General features: G+C 37.7%; 1 protein-coding gene across 3 annotated transcripts in view; it reads left to right on the plus strand.

Moving 5' to 3' along the window:
* Nucleotides 1-12362, plus strand: part of nrp2a (neuropilin 2a) — a 100040-nt gene that overhangs the window by 37049 nt on the left and 50629 nt on the right. For all 3 annotated transcript variants that reach the window (XM_067404501.1, XM_067404502.1, XM_067404503.1), the window contains exon 3: nucleotides 1640-1821. In XM_067404501.1, coding sequence (XP_067260602.1) covers nucleotides 1640-1821 — 182 coding nt within the window. The remainder of the gene's footprint in view (nucleotides 1-1639; nucleotides 1822-12362) is intronic.

The following is a 12362-nucleotide window of genomic DNA, read 5'->3' on the forward strand; positions in this document are numbered from 1 at the left end:
AGGGATCTTGTTCTTGTTTAGGGGTTAAATGGGGCAAGCATTCCTGAGGTGTGAGAAGAAGTCTGACTCATGCCTCTCTATGGCCAGATTTATTATAAGGAAGCTCTCATGCAGACAGCCGACTGGATTTTTGGGAGTCTTTTGCCTCATTTAGACATTGTGTGTGAAGTGCTTTGGCAGAAGAGGGCAATGCACATTAAGGGATTATTTTGGCTGGACAGGTGGTCATTGTCTCAGCTCCTTCAGCCTGTCTCTGAAGTGACACGAAAAAATGTGTGTTTGTTGTGATAAGGCAGCAGTCCACTGGGGGTCAAAGGTCACCCCAGCTCAAATGAAAACAACTCCTAGCAATTCCTTCACAGTTACTCATTACTGTAGAAGGTATTACATTGCACTTCCTTGGGTTTTTAATGTTTGTCCTTCCCGGAGGAACATATTTATTGCTCATAAGTTGCTCTTTTATTGCTTTGGAGACTGAAAAGGTTAGTTCACCCAACAATTAAAATTCTCTCATTAATTACTCACCCTCATGTCGTTCCAAATCGTTTCATCTTCGGAATACAAATGAAGATCCTTTTGATGAAATCTGAGAGATTTCTGTCCCTCCATAGATAGCGATGCAACTGAAACTTTGACGCTTCAAAAAGTTCATGAAGAGATCATAAAACGAATCCAAATTTTCTGAAGAGACTTGATCGCTTTATATGATGAACAGATTGAATTTTAGGCTTTTATTCACACATAAACATTGATCAGCAAACAAAAATAGAAGCTCAAATGAACCTGCTTGATGCAGGAACAAACCTCTTGCGGAAACTCAACTTTGTTACGTAACACAAGAATAAACCTCATTGGTTCTTGCGGAAGCTCAAACGTGCTGCGTAACATGAGAATGAACCTCATTAGTTCTTTCAGAAGCTTAAACATGATGCATAACATGAGAATGAACCTCATTGGTTCTTGCTGAAGCTCAAATGTGATGCTAATTCACGAGAATGAAACTTATTGGTTCTTGCATGCTTAAAAAACAAACATGCTTGAGCTTCCGTTTACCATAACTAATGTGTGGGTTGATGTTTTATGTGAATAAAATCTGTCAGGAAGCATGTCTCTTCAGAAAATTGGGACTAAACCGCTCAATTCAAATGGATTAGTTTATAAACTTTTTGAAGCTTCAAAGTGGTAGTTGAGTAGCTGTCTATGGAGGTACAGAAAGTGCTCAGATTTCATCAAAAAGATCTTCATTTGTGCTCCGAAGATGAATGGTGATTGAAAGATGAAGATGAATGAAAGTCTTACAGGTGTGGAATAACATGCGGTTGAGTAAATAATGACAGAATTTTCATTTTTGAGTGAACTATCACTTTAATAATGGAGATCTCTGTTATGCTTAAGAATAAACTTTATCTGATGAAGATATTTAATTGTTGACTTGAAATATAATAAAAGTACAGAGCTATAAAATAAATGTGGATAGCAACTCGCATCATTTTGGTCTTGGAAGAAATTTTTGTGTTCATATAGTGATATGCGATTTTTGGTTGCAGACTCGGGTATTTTGCATGTTGGGATGCTAAAAGGATGCTAAACTACCAAATCTAAAATCAGCATTAAAGCCTGCACTGTTCTCTGCTTTTAGGTATGACTTCATAGAGATCCGAGATGGGAATTCTGAGTCTGCAGACCTGCTGGGAAAGCACTGCAGTAACATCGCTCCTCCTGCCATCATTTCCTCCGGTCCCGTCATCCACATCAAGTTTGTGTCTGATTATGCGCACCAGGGTGCTGGATTCTCCCTGCGCTACGAGATCTACAAGACTGGTGAGTGAGCTCAATCCTGCTGCTTCCACGTGGTTAAGGAAACAGATAATTTGAGGAACACTTTTTTCCAAGGAATATGTTCTATTCCTGACATTGTACAGCTCAAGCATTCACATCCTATAATTCCTTTCACAGCTGCTCAGACTTTCTCATAACATGTGTAGATGGGGCACAAAATTATGGTTACAACCAGGGGCAGTTCTAGGATTAATCTGTGGACCATCGCCTAAGTGGTGCATCTTTGTAATTGGCACCACTATATTACTATATAGCAAGTCAAAAGTACCCTACCAGTACTTAAATTGGCAAGTCAATACAAAAACGTTATAAATTATATAATGATACCAAACTTTCCGCAGAACAGGTTAAATCAGTACACGTTTAGGCATTTCCAGAAGTTATTTAGTTAAGCGCAGTGAGTGATTATTTTTCTTTTGATGTTTAATTAATATTATTAACATAGGAATCAGAAAGTATATGAGGCCACTTTCACTTTAAGACCTAATGCATGGATCCATTATACTGACACACATCCATTCGTTCACTTAAGACATAGCTGGCTGTGTTTACGTGGATACTCGTCAAGACAGGCATTTTTGACAATTTTTGTGTGTATTCACGTGCTGTCTGAGAGGTGGCTTTTTGTGTGCGCGCACAGAAATTATCTATCACAGCATGCGAGTACCGAATTAAGTTATTTTCATGGCATCTTGCTCTTGAATGGCTCAAAATAACTTGAGTGTTTAAGGCTAGACACTACTGGCAAAAACACTTTTTTCATGCATCTGTCAATTTTGAGATTTTGGGCTTTTTGGCTTTTTTTTTCAGATTAGTGGAAAGAAAACATCGAGAATACACTTTAAAGTGTATTCTCTATAGCACTTTATCTATTTGTGTCTGTAGATTTCAATTACAGTATGTATCTTTAATGGCTGTTTTCTCAAATAGAGCCAGAAATCTCCACTTCAGTAGCACTTACATACACAAACTTTGTGTATTTATTCCTATCTATATTCTGTACAGATTTATTCCTATCTATATTCTATAGGGGTTTGTTCATGTATAATTTGCCTGATTTTCTACATTTTATTCCTCAAAAAAATTGTGAAAAAATATTATTATTATTATTTTTTTTTTCTGGCTGTTGACAAAATCCTATCTGTAAAACATTTGACTCTAATTTGTCAAAAAAGGAGAGAAAAGAAGCAAAAATTTAACTTGACTTCATCCAATGTTCAGATCTTTGTTCTAGAAATGTATGCTAATTAGTGCATATTTAATTAGATAACCCCTCATTTGCATATTTAAACATAACAGTATAAGTAAGAATGGTGATATCGATTATTTCATTTTTTTGTACCCTATTCACCTGGGGTGTCTTGCCTTAAAAAGATGGCTGAGATGACAGACAATAAATAAATAAAGGTCTACAACCGCCCCAGGCTATAATAATGCTAACATTATTCAGCATAAATATAAAACACCAATTTAAATTACATTTTGTATACAAATTGATTTTTTTTTTTTTAAGATTTTTACTATTTTTAAAGTTCATTTGCAGCTCAATTGAGAACATTTTGCGGTGACACACAGCTTTCACACTTTCAGTGTCAGTTGATTCTGCTGTAGATGTGTTGTGAGGGTCCTCCTGACAAGAATTCTGCAAATGTTTGGATTCTGCATTTCGGGAAAAATAAATGAATCCAGTTATCTTTTCAAAGATTCAATATTTCTTAAGAAACGTCTGGCACACTTCACACAAGCCATTATCTTTTGGTCACTGTCTCTCCAGATGTGAAGACAAGCGACACATTTCCTTTAGCCGTTTGATTTCGTCACTCAGTGGTCTCTGCGTTTATGTGTGAAGTCTCACTCCGTCTTGCCCCTTGATTGATGGTTGATTGGAGCAAGCTGGTTTTTCAGGGTCACGAGTGGCTCAGGTTGATTTTGGCGGTGCTCTTGTTACGCTGTAAATCTCGTTAGCAGAATGACCTCCTGCAACCTTTAACTCGCGGTTCCAGAAGGTCGCGGCTCCTCCGTCCTGCTGCAAGGCCGTCAGACACGCTCATTCCTAAATGTTCCCTCAAAGTTTCCGAAACGCTCCCAGACCAATTAAACATCAAGGGAGAGAAGAAAATAAAATAAACCGACTTTAGAGGAAAGGCGGGGAGGGGCGACACTTAACTCTTTTCATCCCTCCACGAGCATGCCAGGAATGCCCTCTTAATTGGACTCTGATCTGTCGTCCTTGGGGAATCAGAGTTTGGAGTGCACTGGCAAATTGTGTGTGGAGCCATTTGAAGCCATCTGTAGGGATTGTACTGTACAAGCTTGAAGTATATACTTACAAAAAACTATATTTTTATATGTTTTGAAGAAAATGTGAGGGCGTTTGTGTATGCAAAGGTCGCCGCATTGGTTCTGGGTGTGTTTTTTTTTTTTCCTTTTTCAAAGGACCATATTGTGGACTGTAGATATGGCTCAGGTCCCTCCTCCCTCCTTTAATGTACGTCAATGGGATTAGACTTAGCTGAGTATAAGCAAAAGTAATAGTCATATTTGTCTTGGAAGACACCATTAAATAGCACTACAGTGTTCCTTCAAGAATATTGCTCTAGCCGTACACTCATGGGACCGCAGCGATTAATGTTGTTTTGCAACAGTGATGATTAGCCTGGTAACTTAAGCACCGTGGCTTCATCGAGGCTGATGGGAAAAACAGCAGAGTTATTCTATCTCTAAGCCTTCACCTCACCTCAGTAATTGCTGAAATCATCACCATTGCCCTCAGGTACTGTTACCACAGATACAGTTGCTAACTCTAGTAGTATGACTCACGTGATAAGCTCACAATCTCATTTTACACTAACCAGAGACAGCCCAAGAACATCTTTTAATAAAGGCATGATCTGCTTTTTCTCTTTTGGGATGTTAATATAGCCATATGTGGGTGTAGCAGTGATGGAGTGAAGATGATAGATTTATGACTTGTAAATGCTTTTTTGATCGCTTGCCATTTTTGTGTTGTGCTGACTTCAAGTCATGTCAGAATAATCAATATATTTATATAAATGTAATTATATAGAGACAATTTTAAGTCATTATTGTGTTAACTGAGAAAAGCATCAAATAGACCTTGCAAAAAGTTTTCATTGAACTATACCTTTATTTTTTTTATTATTAATATGGAATATGAAATTTATAATGTTTTTAATGAAATAATAATCTAAAGAAGACACTAAAACTGCCAGTAGGTGGCGGTAAATGAGTAAATCATTCATTCATTCGATTAGTTAAAACGGCTGATTCATTCAAGAATGAATTAAATGGCTCTCTTTATGAATGAGTCATTGAATCATTGGTTCACCCGATTCGTTCAAAACGCGAATTCATTCAAAGAAACACCGCTGTGTTGCTCGGAGATGTACAATCGTTCAGCTGTGGCTTTATAGAAACAGACAATATTGTGTCTAAATTATAACACAATATTAACTTCTTATTTATTGAACTGTTGTATAAAATCAGTATCACATTTGCACTCGTATTTGCACTCACATTTGTTTTTTCGGATCAAATACAGCCCTTGTGTGAAATTGCACTCGTTGCTCGTGTGATATTGCTTAATTATATGATATAAATGTGAGACAAAAACACATAGGTGCCAATTTTTGCCCTAATATCTTGAATTTTAGGGGCATTTAAAGGCTATATCATGCAGTGAGTTGTTGCCCTGCTTCATGTTCGTCACCATCAACTGTATGAAATGTCAGATGACCTTGGTCTGGGGTGGGGCAGATATGCGTTAATGGTTTTATTTTTTTTATTAAACTAACACGTTAAATTGACAGCCCTTATTATTACATATAAATGTTCTTATTAAATATCAGCCTGGTTATAATTTTTATACTGAGACATTAGCATTAGTCTTTGTGTGTTAGATCTTCATGTTTGTTTCTTTGATGCAAAAGGCAAATGATTGCTTGTTCCCTGTTCCTGCACGCCAGAGAATAATGGTTGTTTATCTGTTAAAATCCAGGTTTTGAGGCAGAGTAGTTCAGAAAATCCGATTTTACAGGTTTTAAAAGATAAAGACTGCCAGAAATGAGGAAGAAAAAACACCAACCCTCATCTTTGATGGACCTGTTGTTTATACAAACTGCTCCGATCACTGGAATTGTGGGAAAGTGTTAGCGTGGGTGAGTCTCAGCATTTATGTCTGTTTATATGGAGAGGCGTCGCAGAGATAATGATCTCTGGTGAACACTTTCCTCCAATGCATGTTCTCTTATCCAGCACTGGGAGCGAGAACATCAAACCCTCGTTCACGTTCATGCAGAAATCCCACACTGGTCTCCGGCAGACCCTCGGGTAACACGCAGTCACACTATTATGTAGACGATCTCTTCGGGCCATTACAGCTGACTAATGCTCCTTGATTTTGTTTTTTTGGCCTTTTGCTGCTTGTTTGGCTTAGAGCAACAACATGTTTGAAACCTCTAAAGTTAAACAGTGCTGACAAGACACCTTAAATAAGTTTACAACATAGTGGATTAGCTCATGCTTTGCTTTGTCACGGACAGAATCTCCAAAGATAACTGCACAGTCTCAATGCCTGTCATTCATAAAATTTAGTGCACATTGTATGCTCATTCATTAAATATTTTGGCTAATTAATGCTTTAAATATCATTATCATTCTCTCAACTCAATTGCATTTTGCAGTTACACTCTTTGAAGAAGAACTTGTGCGATAGTATTGAGTATAACACATTTTGAAGGTGTGGAAAGAGCGGGTGGGAATATAAACGGACTGGGAATTAAAAGGGTAGTTCACCCAAAAAATAAAAATTCAAAGCTCATGTGTACACTGCAAGTTTAAATCTGACCCCTGACTCTTAATCTCCCATAGTCATGTATTCCTCAATCCTGGTCCCCTTTGCTGCCCCATTTATTTGCCCCAGTTTAGTCAGGCCAGATTGTTACCCCCAGTGGCATGTGCAGCACAACAACCCCTCCTGCCCCAGTCACATGACTCTGACGCTGTTGCTACGGTTACAGCGGAAGACTTCCCGCCGAGCAGCCTTCGGGCCCACCGTCACTGCCGTCTTCTGAGTGAACACTCAAAAGAAAGCACTAGATAGAGGAAGCGATCAGGGCCATAGGTCTCTGTCTCTCTGAGTAACGTCAGTGCCGCCCCCCACCTGTGCTGGAGAAGCGGTCTGGAGGCTATCCTGGTCACCCAGAGGAATTTACTGCCACTTTAATACTTTGAATCAGGTGCCGTCTGTCTCGCTTCCTCTTCTCCTATAAAACGCCACATTTAAAGCCTTCAGCTCTAACTACCTCTTCGGCCAAACCCAGCTTTCTCCTAGATAGCATTGGCATGAAATAGAGAGCAAATGGATGGCTGTCTTCTTAGAATTTTCTCTTAAGCAAAAGCCGCCAGTCAGAAGAGATGCAACACATTTACTCGTATACCAGCCCTGAAGAAAGCAAACTAGATAACTTAGAAGACTTTATATGGACTAATTTTTAATTTTTATCCAATTATGACTTAGTATGCCACAATTTCAACTTTTGTCTCATAATTATGACTTAGTATCTCATATTTTCAACTTTTTATTTACAAACCCGATTCCAAAAAAGTTGGGACACTGTACAAATTGTGAATAAAAAAGTAATGCAATAATTTACAAATCTCATAAACTTATATTTTATTCACAATAGAATATAGATAACATATCAAATGTTGAAAGTGAGACATTTTGAAATGTCATGCCAAATATTGGCTCATTTTGGATATCATGAGAGCTACACATTCCAAAAAAGTTGGGACAGGTAGCAATAAGAGTCCGGAAAAGTTAAATGTACATATAAGGAACAGCTGGAGGACCAATTTGCAACTTATTAGGTCAATTGGCAACATGATTGGGTATAAAAAGAGCCTCTCAGAGTGGCAGTGTCTCTCAGAAGTCAAGATGGGCAGAAGATCACCAATTCCCCCAATGCTGCGGTGAAAAATAGTGGAGCAATATCAGAAAGGAGTTTCTCAGAGAAAAATTGCAAAGAGTTTGAAGTTATCATTATCTACAGTGCATAATATCATCCAAAGATTCAGAGAATCAGGAACAATCTCTGTGGGTAAGGGTCAAGGCCGGAAAACCATAATGGATGCCAGTGATCTTCGGGCCCTTAGACGGCACTGCATCACATACAGGAATGCTACTGTAATGGAAATCACAACATGGGCTCAGGAATACTTCCAGAAAACGTTGTTGTTGAACACAATCCACCGTGTCATTCGCCATTGCAGGCTAAAACTCTATAGGTCAAAAAAGAAGCCATATCTAAACATGATCCAGAAGCGCAGGTGTTTTCTCTGGGCCAAGGCTCATTTAAAATGGACTGTGGCAAAGTGGAAAACTGTTCTGTGGTCAGACGAATCAAAATTTGAAGTTCTTTTTGGAAAACTGGGATGCCATGTCATCCGGACTAAAGAGGACAAGGACAACCCAAGTTGTTATCAGCGCTCAGTTCAGAAGCCTGTATCTCTGATGGTATGGGGTTGCATGAGTGCGTGTGGCATGGGCAGCTTACACATCTGGAAAGGCACCATCAATGCTGAAAGGTTTATCCAAGTTCTAGAACAACATATGCTCCCATCCAGACGTCGTCTCTTTCAGGGAAGACCTTGCATTTTCCAACATGACAATGCCAGACCACATACTGCATCAATTACAACATCATGGCTGCGTAGAAGAAGGATCCGGGTACTGAAATGGCCAGCCTGCAGTCCAGATCTTTCACCCATAGAAGACATTTGGCACATCATAAAGAGAAAGATGCGACAAAGAAGACCTAAGACAGTTGAGCAGCTAGAAGCCTGTATTAGACAAGAATGGGACAACATTCCTATTCCTAAACTTGAGTAACTTGTCTCCTCAGTCCCCAGAGGTTTGCAGACTGTTATAAAAAGAAGAGGGGATGCCACACAGTGGTAAACATGGCCTTGTCCCAACTTTTTTGAGATGTGTTGATTCCATGAAATTTAAAATCAACTTATTTTTCCCTTAAAATGATACATTTTCTCAGTTTAAACATTTGATATGTCATCTATGTTGTATTCTGAATAAAATATTGAAATTTGAAACTTCCACATCATTGCATTCTGTTTTTATTCACAATTTGTATAGTCTTCCATCTTTTTTGGAATCGTGTTTGTATTAATTTTGACTTTTTAAAACTAATTAAGATTTAGTATGTCATGATTTTAACTGTTTATCTCATAATTATGATTTAGTATTTCATGTATTTTAAAACTTTTTATCTATTAATTTTGACTTTTTAAAACTAATTAGGACTTAGTGTGTCACAATTTTAACTGTTTATCTAATAATTATATATATAAACTTTCTATACATCAAAGAATCATGATTATGAATCATGATTCTTTGTTTGATAATGATCAGAAATGTTTCTTGTGCAGCAAATCAGCATATTAGAATGATTTCCGAAGGATCATGTGACTGAAGACTTGAGTAATGCTGCTGAATAATCAGCTTTGATCACAGGAATAATTACATTTTGCTATATATTCACATAGAAAATAGCTATTGTAAATAATATATCACAATTTTTACAGTATTTTTGATCAAATTAATGTTTCAAAAGCATTTAAAAACCCAACCCTTTGACAAGTAGTGTATTATAATCAATCTACATTGTATGTCATGTGTCAGATGCCTATGCTAAACTGGTGGCAGCTGTAGAACATCAAGTTCAACTATGTTTGACATGTTCTCCACTGACTCAAGTTCTCCATTCTTCTTCCTTCTCTAACGTAGATCCCAAAAGCAGATTTGAGACTTAAACTAGCTCAATAGTCCCCGTGCAGCGCTTTTCAATTGTAAGCACAGATAATCTATTAATAAAACCATTTAATCTTACAGAACTCTAAGGCAAACCATAATAAACCATAACCAATCTACTGGGAAAATGTTCCATTTGTTATTTGTTAAAAATTTGACAGCAAACCTGCTGCTCGCTCAACACAGCAGAATGATAATTTTCCATTTGTTTGTTCAATTTAACGGATAGATGCATGTTATTTTTATTGTCACACATCCTAGAAGTCCTGGGATGGATTAAAAACACACAGAGACGTCAGAGATTCACTGACATCAAGGTGATCTCGACCGACTGGTGAAAATGCGTGAATAATTCGGTGAGTGAACACAGACTTTGTCATCCCACGAGAGGTCAGATAGAACGAGCGACAGACAGCAGAGGGGGGAAATCCCTCACACGTCTGAGCGTGAGCGCTCACGCCACCCGAGTTTCTGCCTGGCAACTAACCCTTTCATTGCCACGCCTCCACCATTACCGTACGGTCAACTGTAGTGACAGGCGGGCCGCAGACACTGTACCGCAGCAGGAGGCATGTCCCGAGGAGGAGGAAGAGATGTGTTCATAAGCATGAACTAATAAGAAGTAAGAGTGGGCGCTCATGCATGCATGCTCCCCGTGACTGTGTTTTACACACACAAAATGCAGTCATGCAGTGGCGGTATGCATGGCAGGGTTTGAGTGTGTGGGGCAGACGGCCAAGTGGAGTAATAGAAGCGGACTTTGACGGGACGACCCACTGCTACTGCATCCAGACCCACTATGTGAAGGAACTTTATTTAGAACAAACACAGACACAAACGCTTACCAAAAGACATGGCGGAGTGGGTTGTGCATGTGCCTCACAGGGTTTAAACCTGGCCTGTACCCTGTGTCACATCCCGCTGTCCTCAGTGGACATTCAAACTGATTTTTTTATAATGTATATAATATTATGGACATCAACCTGAAGAATGACTGCTATTTCAGAAGCATAATACACTTGTTTAGTCGATCTCTCTCTTATAATACCATAATAATCTACTCTACATAATGCAGTAAGCTTCAATGAACGTTCTAGAATTAGTAACGGAGGCTTGGGCTCAACTGTTAAACTGTCAACTTGAGATTTGAATCAATGGCGGAAGGAAGTAGTTCTGCACAAAAGAGGGTTTTTAACGGAACTTTGTTGTTATTTCTTATTTAACTGTTGTTTAAATGCAGTGTCACACTCGTATCCATGCAGTATATTAGCACGCTTGCATCCTTTTTTTATTCACCTGGCATAGAGGACAAAATGTGGCTCATCTTACCCCCGTTCTCCACCATGCTTTTCTTTTCATCATTTGCACTCGGTTTGGAAGACTTTTCTGTGAATTATCCACATTTCTCTTGATATAGGTTCCTTTCTTTGTGTAATATGGAGGCATGGTGTTACCGTCCTCCACACAAGCTGCAGCAGTGATATTTCCATCACTGTGTGTGGGAGAGCGTCAGAGTGAAGGTAGCTTTGAAAAGCAGGAAGGTTTGTGTGTGTTTGTGTGTGTGTGTGTGTTACACTACATCTCATCTCACTTTTGCTTTCTTTCCTTCTGCTTGTGTGGCTTCCCGGGGTTTTTGTCTGTGCTCTAGTGAGCATGTGCACCCAACACATACATTTACCGCGATACCAGCCATCATTCACGTGTGTTGAGTGTCACAAACATACTGGAACCTGCTGTTCATTTGGCCTGGAGTTGCACAGGTCCGCTGCTCCTCATTAGACACGTCGAGACACTGACCTCTTGACAGCCGCCACAAGTACCTATAAGACCTGTCTCTTCTTTTTATAGAATTCTGGGTAATTTGCTCCCCTCCACAGGCTGTTTACCACAAGGAACATTGCAGTTGAGGAAACGCGTTGGTTAGATGGTGTCAATGGTGCGAGAAACAAACAAGGGAGACCACGAGTCATTTGCACATGGTTTTACTGAGAAAAATCTGATTGTAGGCTGTGTTAGATGTAGGGAGTCAAATTCAGAGCTCCTTAAAGGGACAGTTCACCAACAAATGACAATTCTGTCATCATTTACTCCAAAAATGATGTCATCCTCATGTAATTCCAAACCTGTAGGACTTTCTTTCTTCGCTACACCATAAACAGACATGTTAGGCAGGAGGGTCATGCTGTTCTTTTGCGTATTAAAAAAAAAAAAAAAAATATATATATATATATATATATATATATATATATATATATATATTTATTTATATATATTTATTTATATTTATCATTTTAATTTAATATTTACATAATATATAATTTATTATATATAATATATTAATAATAATGTATTTTAATAATTTATCATTTATATTTAGGAGTTAAGGTATTTACATTAATTTGTAAATGAATAGAAATATATGTAGAATTCTAATTTAATATTTGTATTATATAATTTATCATTTATAGTATTTATAATATTAAATATTACAGTAATGTATTTTATTTTTTAATTAATTTCTAGTTATAAATTATGTATATTTAAATTGTGTGTATATATATATATATATATATATATATATATATAAAATTGTCATATTTATATATAAATATTATATATATATATATATATATAAAATTGTCATATATATATATATATATATATATATATATAT

Source organism: Chanodichthys erythropterus, chromosome 12, assembly GCF_024489055.1.
Source record: "Chanodichthys erythropterus isolate Z2021 chromosome 12, ASM2448905v1, whole genome shotgun sequence".
NCBI classification, from domain to species: Eukaryota; Metazoa; Chordata; class Actinopteri; order Cypriniformes; family Xenocyprididae; genus Chanodichthys; species Chanodichthys erythropterus.